This window comes from Papaver somniferum, chromosome 9 (assembly GCF_003573695.1).
Source record: "Papaver somniferum cultivar HN1 chromosome 9, ASM357369v1, whole genome shotgun sequence".
NCBI classification, from domain to species: domain Eukaryota; kingdom Viridiplantae; phylum Streptophyta; class Magnoliopsida; order Ranunculales; family Papaveraceae; genus Papaver; species Papaver somniferum.
In genome coordinates this window covers 195,499,944-195,511,108 of record NC_039366.1, presented here as the reverse complement: position 1 = coordinate 195,511,108, position 11,165 = coordinate 195,499,944, and the positions used below count along the sequence as shown (strand labels likewise).

Below are 11,165 nucleotides of genomic sequence, written 5' to 3'. Positions count from 1 at the left end.
TCCTTGTTGATGTCGATACTATGGTCAGAGTTGCTCCAGAGATCGAAAAGGCTAGAACCTGATTATCGGCATGTTGCTCCTTCATCCGGTGAGCCTTTACATTCACGAACTAGTTGGTGGATTAAGCATCTCTAAGATGAAGGCGTACTGGGAGTTCAACCTGAATTCTCCTAAACAATATGACTTTACTATGAACTGGATTCGTTAGGGAATCAATGTTGTTGTGGCAGATAGCAGCGACAGTCTCGGTTATGGATGTAAAGAGAAAAAATGCCTTGGTCGTGCAAGGTTTGTGATATAGAGAGGTTCCGTTGATGACGTTTCATGGAATCACATCAGGTTGCAATGACTTATTATGTGAATAACATTTATTGAAACATATTGAATTGATCTTTTCAATATGATCAAGTCCCCTGTGCATCCCTCATTCACTTAGCGGAGTTGAAGGAGCTTATATCATCTATTGATGAATGATGTTGCATCTGCTTCAGAATTCTTATCATGGGATAATGAATACTTATCGATTGTAGTTCAGTTACACTTTGATTGTGCTGGTGTTGAATCAGCGTGTCATCGTCGAGATATTTGTGCTGAAGTCAGATGCGCCATTATCGAAGGTGTACTCTTTGATTGGGAGTACAATTTGAAGGCTTCTTAGATGCTTGAGTGTTGAAGCATCATGTCCCTTAACTATCGAATGTCTTAGGTTTGATCATCTTGGCCCTGAGTATCTTCTGTTGATTCAGCATTCCTTTCACTGCAGTAGTGGGATTCAACGTTTGTGCAGACATCAGAGCTTTCTGATTTTGTGGCGCACATGGGCAATCTTTCAAGGCTATGGAGAAACGCACAAAGTATTCTTTGCCGTGCTTGGACATCATCTCAGTAATGAATGTCTCAGTGCTCGATTCGGAAAAATGTCAGATTCAACTAATGCGGTGAAGCTACCATTCATAACTTCTTGTAGAGTTGCTAGCAAAATTGAGTCCTCATGCTAGGATAGAATGTGAGGAAATAAATGACATAGACATGGAAGGAATGAGACTTTCCTGAGTGCATAACCTCTTGATGAATGTCTATGCATCTTTTGCAGGTTCTTGTTTCAACCTCGTCAAAGTTCGAACTTCATCCAAGTGCTCCGATGATGGAACATCCGCCAAATCTTCTGGATCAGAGCTTTCTTCGTTGGAGAGATGTGCAATCAAAGGCGCTCTATCAGTACCCATCTTTTCAGCATGGATCCACGCTCATCTGAAGAACATGTCATATCCTGGATCTTCCTGATTATGTGAAACTTGGTTTCCGTCCAGGTTGAACTTATGTTCACTTTGAGAGTGATGTAGCGATAAGTATTTCCGACCGTTCCTTCAAGATCTCTGATTAATATGGGATCACGAGTAGCTTCTTGTGGAGTTATGCATGCGGCTCTGAGGGTTTTTAGTGGAATGATGTTGATGGCGGTGTCAGCATCGATCAATATTCTTCCGAATTCATTTCTTCTCCTTCGAGATGGACTGTGGTAAGCAATCCCCAGTCGTGCATCTCATTGTCTGTCGATTCAAGGTTCAAGGAGTATTTCCGGGATGCACAGACATCTTACACAATGTAATTCGGTGCTTTGAACATGTATTTCCTTTGTTCCTTAGACATATAAAGCGATTTCACAGATATGCTCGATCAACGATTGCATTGCTTCTTTGACTGGTTGTTCATAGAGTGTAAAGGTTATGATTGGGAGAGGATTCTTGTGTACTCCTTCAGTCCCAAGTTAAAGCTATTGTGGATCAACCGTCTCTTTGATGACGTGCTTCAAAATATTGCAGTTATTTGTTGGATGTTGATAAATCTATGAAGGTGACAATACCTGGGATTCTCCATTTTTTCTTTAGTTGGCTCTCTCTGATAAACAACAATTTGATTGCATCATCTTGAACCCAGACTTCCAGTAACTCGACCACTTCTTCACTGGAAAGAGGGAAGTTTGAGTCCCCGTTTGATCATTTCCCCGTTCGTTGATGCCGGGTCGAGGTTTATGCAAGATTGGTTATCCTTTTGCGCTTTCGGAGGAGCTTGAGATGTTGGAGAAGCGTTATTATGTGGCTGCGCTTCGGATTTTCTCTTGCTCCCTTCAGCAACATTCATGGAATGTTGGAGATTGTACTGCTTGTTGATCAAGCAACTGGCATTGCCTCGAGTTTCTTGCGGTTCCTCGACTTTCGTAGTTTTTTTTCTTTCCAGTAAAGCAGGTGCAGTAGTCGCTAATCATTTGGCTGCTTCATGAAGCTCTGAGAAAGTCTGGAACCGGATATTTTCCAGCAAGGCTCTGTAGACCGGGATCATTTCGTTGATGCACAAGTCCACCAGTTGTTGTTCAGTAACATTAGGATCATGACAATCCAAAGCTTGAGTTCTGAACCTCTTCACGTAGTCGTTCGGATTTTCAGTATTCTTTTGAGCCATCTTTCCTAAGTCGGAAAGAGTAATCTGCTCAGAAACAAAGAAGTATTTCCTGTAGAAAGCATAATCATTTCTCCCCAACTGACTATGCTTCCTGGTGCAATGTTGTTGTACGAAGTATATGCTCGGCCTGTCAGAGATTTCGATAACTCCTTCAAACGGACAACGTGGTTGTGTTCATGCTCTTATAATGCTTTCAAGAATCGAGAAACATGTTCTCGGGCATTCCCCGTTCCATTGTAGAGTGTGAACGTTGGAGAAGTGTAGCCTTTTGGGAGAGGGATTCTTTGCGTAGCAGCAGGGTATGGAGGTTAATGACGGTGGATGGACGGTGTATGACCCTCCCCTCGATTCTCCATAAAACTTTTCAGGTCTTCACGAGTGATGAAACCAGCAGGTTCTGCAGTTTTGCGGACTTCTTTATCGTCGTGGACTGGAATAACTTCAGGATCGGTGGTTGGAGATGTTTCTTTGTCTTTTTCCTTCTCCTGAGTTTTCTCCATTTTGTCAGTAAGGGTTTTGAGGTAATTTCATAATTCCTTCTGAGTAACAACCATATCAGTTTGGTTTTTGGTGAGAACTTCTTGGACTTTCATGATATCAGCTATGGTGGGCGGATTTTCCCTAACTTCCTCAGGATGTCGGCCGAGGAAAGGATGATTTTCAACATTGGTTTGAGGAGGATTAGTATTACCACCATTGTTGGAAGCAGGAATAGTTTCTGGAATACCATCATTGTTATTGTTGCTAGTGCTAGCGTCGTTTGGATTTTTAACTAACCCAGACCTAAGACCAACCATTTTGTGGAAATGTGAGATTGAAACCAAGAGATTAATCTCTCATTGTGGTCGCCAAACTGTAGATGGGAAAAACGGTTCGTTGGTTTTTCAGGGAGTTGAAGATACGAGCGTGTTGTCGAGACTCCTCAACCGAGCAAACTGTTTAACCTCACACAGATGCACTGCAAAGGGAGTGCTTAGATTCGAGAGATCAATCTGTAGGACTCCGGCCTAAACCAAGTCAATGGTCGTTCCAGAGTCAATTCGGTCGCAAAGAGGGAGATGGGTTGATCTGTAGGAGGGAAGCTGAGAATTGTGTGGGATCAATGATGATCAAGTATTTTGGATGTGTTGAAGGTTTCTGCAAGTTTTATGTGAACTGATGAGTTCGAATAAGTTCCGGGAGATTGACGAATTCTTGAGAGTAATTGCTCGAGAAATTCTGTGTAGACGAATGTTGTCTGTTTCAATCATGGATTCCGAGACTTATTTATATTGTCAGAATAGTAAACACCTTGATCCCTGTAAGTGTGACGGTTTCTTGAGTGAAAGTATGGGGAAATGGGAAATCGTGGTGAAACCAGTTCCAGGTCGTGCGGAGACTTGGTTAACCATCCACCCACTACTTTTCTAACTCCTTCAATCGTTTGCACGACTTACTCACATTTCTCTCCGTGAATGAATCCACGTGCCGTAGGCCGCCATACCAAAACCCTAATTGATATCCCCCCCATGTGACGTGATTGATGTCTCACGAATCGTGGAGTCTGCATGACAGGCGTGTATTTTATTAGTCAGTTGTTGCTAATTAGACAATGAGTCTAAATTTTGTTGGATCGAGCATGAGTGATCGAATGCTCGATGATTCATGGATTGAACATGTTAGACATTCTTAGATATTGCTCATCTGAGAAAATATTGTAAATTCGAGTAATTGAGCATCTGAATATCGATAGTTGGATCAATATTTGAGAAACTGAGCAAGTGTTGCTCAGTTTGACGAATTACTGAATATTGATAGTTGAATCAATATTCGAGCAACTGAGCAAGTATTGATCAATTCGAAAAATTACTGATAACTTACTGAATATTGATAGTTGGATCAATATTCGAGTAACTGAGCAAGTATTGCTCAATTTAACGAATTATTTATTGGTGAGTGACCCAATAAAACATTAATTAAAATATTGGTAGACTATTGAATATTATATAATTAATCTAGATGTTTATTGCTGGATTAACATAAATTTATTAGTGTTTGAACTTGTTCAGAATGATGATTTTGTGGAGCGTTTGTTCAAAACCCTAGTTTTTGATCAATTGTTCGTCAATTGATGAATTGTTGAAAATAGGTCATGAGTGAGGGTGGGACCGGCCACACGGAATGAGGGAGTCCATGTGGCGCCCAAGTTCTCGAGTGAGCGTGCACCAGGAATCTGAGTTGACGAGTTGGTGAAAGAATGATGATTAAATGTCGGTTTCATTATTTATTGAAATAGTGCTCGATTGAGCATTAGGTAATAAAACCTAATTGTGCAAAAGTGAGGGACCGACCAAGAGGGCATGAAACCGGCCCTTGGTGGTCGTGGGAATGGCTCCTTGCAATCCTTAGGGGCAGTCTTGGTCGGTCAACGAAGCATGCACGTGTCACCATAATGTTCGTGTTTCAGTCCTGAGAGTTTCGACATTTTCTGATGTGCGTTTGAGCAATATTTAGAATTTTCAGAAGAGTTCGATCTTTGACTGAAATTCTTGATTTTGCTTGAATGAGCAAGTAGAACTTTGCTCGTTTGATCGAAAATTTGGAAAATATTAAAATAATGATATTTTAATATTTGGCATGAGTAGCCTAGTTGGTCATGTGACCATTGTATTTGAGAAAATATGAAGAAACCATGATTTTGCTCAAACTGGGGAGTTTCATGAGATGAGGGAGATAATAATTATGAAAGACTAGGGATTGTAAGGTGTGGGACCGGCCACGGCTAGGGCATGGCCGGCCGGCCATGTAGCTCGGTCCCGCGACACCTTCTCCTATTTTATTATTTTTCATGAAACCGTGAAAATATGGAGAAACCATGAGTTTTGCTCAAACAAGGAAAGTCGCTCGAATGAAGGAGTTTTCATGAGTTTATGAAAATAATAAAATAAGGAAAATAGTTGAAGAAGCATGGAGACCGGCCACAGCTTGGGTATAGCCGGCCGGTCGGTGGTCCCGGTCCCTGGGCGCCTCTTCATTATTTTAATATTATTATTTTCTCTCTGTTGTTTTGTGTCCATATTTTTGAATGCTTGTTCGTGCATTTGGGTGCTCGTTCGTGCATCATTGTTGAGTACACTTGCACCATTTCCTTGGGTCTTACTCAGCGATGATCCAAATGCATGATTGTTGAGTATTTATTACTAATTTATGAAATTTAGTGGAGAATGGTTCATGAAACTGAGTAATACAAGTGAGTAGTTATTTATTATCAATCCATAAGATCAGTCGTGGATTCGATTATGGATTCGGAATAATAAAATGAGCATTACCATCCCATAGGATCGTGGATTTGACTACAAAATCGGAGTAATAAAATTGTTTATTACCATTCCATGAGATCAGTCTTGGATTCGATCATGAAATCGGAGTAATGATATTATCTATTACCATTCCATGAGATCATCCGTGGATTCGATCATGAAATCGGAGTAATGAGATAAAATAGATTATCTTCTAGGAATTCAGTGGTGAATGTCACGGTAGAATTAATCTATTGCAGAAGGAATATTAGCCAGTTAAAGCGTCATACCCGTTCTGAAAGGTGCATAGTCAGGAAACAACGAGTGTTGTCGATGTCCTGAAGGAGTTTTGCCCTCTCAACAATCATGTACAGAGAACCGCCTGGATCTGTACACGGTCTCTCCACATAGTCAGGGAACAGTGAGTGTCACCGACGTCCTGAAGGCGTTAATGCTCTCAGTCTTACGAAGAACCGCTCAATCGTTCTTTTATGCAGAGGAGGGTCTCTCTATGTAGTCAGGGAACATTGAGTATCACCGACGTCCTGAAGGCGTTAAGTTCTCAATCATACGGAGAACCGCCCAATTATATTATTCTACATAAAGGGCATTATGAAATGTAGAGCTGTCAATTTATAACCCGGCTTGCGGGTTGACCCTAACCCGGCTTGTTTCAACCCGGCACGGCTTGGCTTGTTGTATAAACGGGACGGGTTAGGGTTGGCATATACAACCCTACTAGAAAACAAGTCGGGATAGGGCCAATCCGCGGGTTACCCGTCAACCCGTCAAAATTAATTAATATATCCCTCAATCCCACCAACTCTTTAAAATCCATGATTTGCAAACATATATTAGAATTAGTTAATTTTAAATCAATAAATAAAGCTAATTTTGGATCTACCCAAACAAATATAACAATTTTTAGATTTTAAATAATCAATCAATAAATTAAATTACAACTTAGATTCATCAATCACATATTTATTCGGGATGTCCTAAATTGATAAAAGGACTAGCATAATTTAAACAGTGAGTCAGTCTTACTCACATTAATTTTAACTTATAAAATGATAAAAAAAAAAAGTAAAATGCTTAGTTGATGTTAGGGTTCTCTGCCTAAGAAAACTAAAGCGCCGTAACCGGCTATATCGTTGATTAAGTGGCAATAAAAACGTCCACTTTACAACTCAGTGGTGGGGCTTCTAGTTAAACACCAAATTGACCTAGGTTCTACCTTTACTGAATGAATAATCCTACACAATCCTAAATTTTAAATTTATTTTTTAAATTGATAACATTAACAAGCCAACCCGCCAACCCGTCAGGGTTGACCCCTCTAGGGCTAGGGTTGGGGTTTTGAGCTTGTTCGTGAATAGTACTAGGGCTAGGGTTGACCTAACCCTAGTACGGGTTGGAAAGCTAGGGACGGGTTGACCCTAGCTTGCCCGTTTGACAGCTCTAATGAAATGCGAGGCATCAAACGCTCCGGGGAGGCCTTTCAAGTGACATGTGCATCATGGCTCATAAAATATGAATCATCACATGCGTTCCTAAAGTCGTGTCAGAAACATGCAGTATCATGATTTTAATATTTTGACCTTTGTTGAAAATACACCATCAACAGAACATTAGTTCATGCTGAAGTATTTTCAGTAACTCTATTTTTCTCAACACGATATTCGGTAATGAAATGTCCAACCATTTTACAAATAGTACAGTATTTGGAACAATCTGGAATGGAGATTTCTTGAAAGAAACCACCATATTTAGTACCAATCCAAACCTTATTTGGAATTGGAAGAGCATAATCTACCTCCACCAACACATTTGCATAATATCCAACATCATATTTAGCAGTTTCCGCAACAATTTTAATTGGAGTACCAAGTTCCTGACAAATCTTAAAAAGAATTTGTTCACTCCAAAATTCAAGACCTAACCCCGGAAAACGCACCCAAACAAATGCCTTAGAACTTCTTTGACTAACAGGTCGAAAATTATAAACCCAGTCCCTGACTTTGAGAACTTGATCTTTAACCTCCCATACTTTTGATTTGATGTGATCTCGATCAATCTCATTATCTAGTTTGATTGTGAAAAAACCTCTTCCTAATGGAATTAGTTTGCAATCACCAACTAATTTCCATTGACTTCTAAGAATTATAACTACATCAACAAACTTAATTTTATGTAAATTTAACCTTCCAATAAGAGAGAATCTCCATGGATCTAAATTTTTTTCGAACAAATCATCTGGTAACTCAATCAAAGGAATTTTCTTCCCAACAACTGAATCTGACTTAGCAGAGCTAGTATCAAGATTAACAATTATTTCAGGACAATTATCCATAGTAAAACACTTGAATTAATGCTCAATTATCCGAGAAAACATGATGATCAATGAAGAAAATCAACGATTCACCTGAAATAAATTGATGTTGTGCACAGAAATCGAAAGCTAAGAAAAAAAATTCACCGAGTTGATCGCCGATTCAATCGCCCGATTCGCAGAGCGCAACTCAGTTCCTCCTCCAATTCATGACGCTGGCCTCACAAATATTTAAATAAGCAATTGACTTGGTTGGAGTTTAGAGATGAAGATGATGACTATGATTATGTTACAGGTGCTTGGGAAGACATTTAAAGGTTACAGCGGTAGTGTTCAATTTGGTGATCGAATGGTTATGTAAGTCACCCCTTTTGGGTATGGTATGCAAATTAGAGTTAGTGGCTTAAGTGGAGAGGAATATTAACTCATGTGAATCAAGGCAAGCCGAGATGGAGCTAAGATTATATGTAGCAATATTGAAGGGGAAGCAAAAGCTCAAGGGCGCATAATAACTGTAAATAAATTCGGTTGGTAGCATACAGATGATGATCATATATGGTCTGATTGAGTTGGCATGCAGTACGCCTGGAATGGTGCCAATCAATGTGGAGTTGTGAACATGAAGGAATAAGGTGTATCTCAAGATGTTGCATAACGGGTGATCATATGATGGTGAGTGGTAAAATGGTCTGGAATTTTTTCATTGAGGTGGAGATTCGTACAATCACTGATAGATTAGATTGTTGAGTCTTGAGTTAGTGACATTCAAGTTTTGTTTTCTCTCTTCTGGTGGAGGTTCTACGGAATATTTAGGTGAACTACGTTCGGTTTGATTACTTGCAGTGAGGATATGTAGGCAGCATTTGGTGCAATCGATTTTCAGAAGATGGAGGGATAACAAGTTGATCGTCTGATGCGTAAATGCATGATCCGAGGTGGAGAATTGTGGAGACAATAGGTTTAGGAGTTTGAGTTTAATACAAACTCATAATATTTAAGATCAGCAGTTAGGGTTTGAATTATCCCAAACTTAGTAGGTGATTAAGTAGGATCGGTATTAAGAGTTTTTTGTAATAAACTTTAATTTGTTTACTTATTCCTAAAGTTTAGGAACTTAATAAGTTAGGAAACCCTAAACTTGTAGGATAAGTAATATGTCTACTATGTAAGGAGGTCTACGCTATGAGTTTTAGCTATGAGTTCTCAAGGGAATTCTCATAAGAGATGTAAGGAATTCATCCCACCTATTGGGGTGGACGTGATAGACGAATAATGATGGAAGGAGTACATCATTATGGTGTTTACCGAATACTTATCGATGTTGGAAGATATGTCTTTATGGAGTATTCATATGGAGATGTTGGTAAGACATATTGTTGAGGAGAATATCATCTTGGTGGTGCTGGATTAGATTATTGGTGTTGAGATGAAGGCGTCCATGGTGATCTATGTCAGGGTGTGCAGAGAAGATAGTCTCACTGTGATTGATAATGTGGTAATCATTATCTCGTATTGGTGAGACACTACTTTGGATTTATAGGGCGTTTGTGAGAGTCATTGTGTTCGGTCACATTGTGGTAGTCGGTTAATTTATTATTCAATTCTTTTGTAGTTCTCAGTTGGCGGTTCTATAATAAAGAAATAGGTCATAGTCGTTTGGTGGATGTAGACAATATTCACATATCATGTATATTGTTGAACCACGTTAAATCTCTGAGTATTTTACTTATTTTCTTTTGTTTATGACTTGCATTTATATGGTTCTCTTTCTCTTCTTCTAATCCTAGATCGTAGTGAGGTTCATGGAGCAATCCGGAAAATCTAGGATTTCATATTGGCTAGTTAGATATTAATAATTTCTATCTATTATCTAGTAGCAAAAAGAAAAACCAACTGATTCAAGCTTTTTGTACGCTCGAGCTTCGGTTAATATGGGATTTTTTTTCGCTCGAGCTTCTGTTAACATAGGATTTTATATAGAATAGACACAAAAAAGACGAAACATTCCCCTATTTTGTAGACCACCCAGCTATAGAAATAAGATATTTTTGATCCATGAATTTTTATTAGTGGGAAATTGTATTTAAAAAATATCACTGTAATACATAACAAAAATCAAACAAAGCTATTGGTTGGCATCCTAGCAACAAGCTGGGCACCAACCCCCCTATGAATAACAATGCCTAATCTATGGAAAATAAAACTACCAAAACCACTACTAGCATCATTACTAACAAGACAGTTCTTCAGACGCTTAAAAAAACATAAAGTGTTTTCACCAAGTTCCCCCAAGGTAGAGAAAGTCAGGACACCAAGACCATACCCAAGTGAAGTGCACTTGTCTAAGTACTAGCACGCTTTCTTGAGACCGCTCTAGCAATAGCCTTCCCTGGGACAAAAGAGCGTATACCATCACCAGTAAAGGGCGAGACACCAATGACATCCATACCAACATCTTGACCGTTTTCCCAGTTGAGAACTAGAATATCAGCATGCCTCAAATCTTTGTCCTCGTCTGAAATAATGTCAAGGGAGATTTCCTTGCGCGAAGGTACACTAGCTTTGTAACAGATATCAACAACAATATCACAGACAAAATCATGTCGAAACTTACTTCCAACATCTTTAGCACAATGAAGCGCGTGGTATCCAAAGATGTCCATAGATTTGTTACAGCTTGTGCATAAGCTATTCTCAACAAACAGAGGGATACTGAGTCGGTAACAAAGCACGACACGGAACTGTCTAGGCCCAATGTACTGATTAAGCCCAATAATTGGTACAACCAATAAATAATCCTGAGCGTGCTTGATATTGTTGCACTGCCATAAAATAGAGTCTCTTGCAGACAAAGAGAATTGGTCTGGGATTTGTTTCTTAACAGCATCAAAATAAGTGACTGCCAGGGAGTTCATGGAAGGGGGGGGGGGGGCAGTATCATTGACATAGTAAGAAGGGGGTAAACCACATACCTTTATAAAGTTCTGAAGAGAAAACTGATAAGCAGAGCCTTTGTTTGTTGAGATAATAGTAGTTAACTTTGAAAAAGCGGGGGTCTAACAACCACACCCAATATTTCGCTTAGCAATCTGTAT

General features: G+C 39.4%; 1 protein-coding gene across 1 annotated transcript; it reads right to left on the bottom strand.

The window, feature by feature from the left end:
- Positions 1–7,374: 7,374 nt before the first annotated feature.
- Positions 7,375–8,091, bottom strand: LOC113313055. The gene has a single exon (XM_026561779.1). The coding sequence runs from the start codon at positions 8,089–8,091 to the stop codon at positions 7,375–7,377; it is 717 nt and encodes a 238-aa protein (XP_026417564.1).
- Between the last annotated feature and the right edge of the window lie 3,074 nt (positions 8,092–11,165).

Bases quoted from the DNA above. Each gene is read 5' to 3' on its own strand.
- LOC113313055 (XM_026561779.1), bottom strand. From the start codon at position 8,091: ATGGATAATTGTCCTGAAATAATTGTTAATCTTGATACTAGCTCTGCT.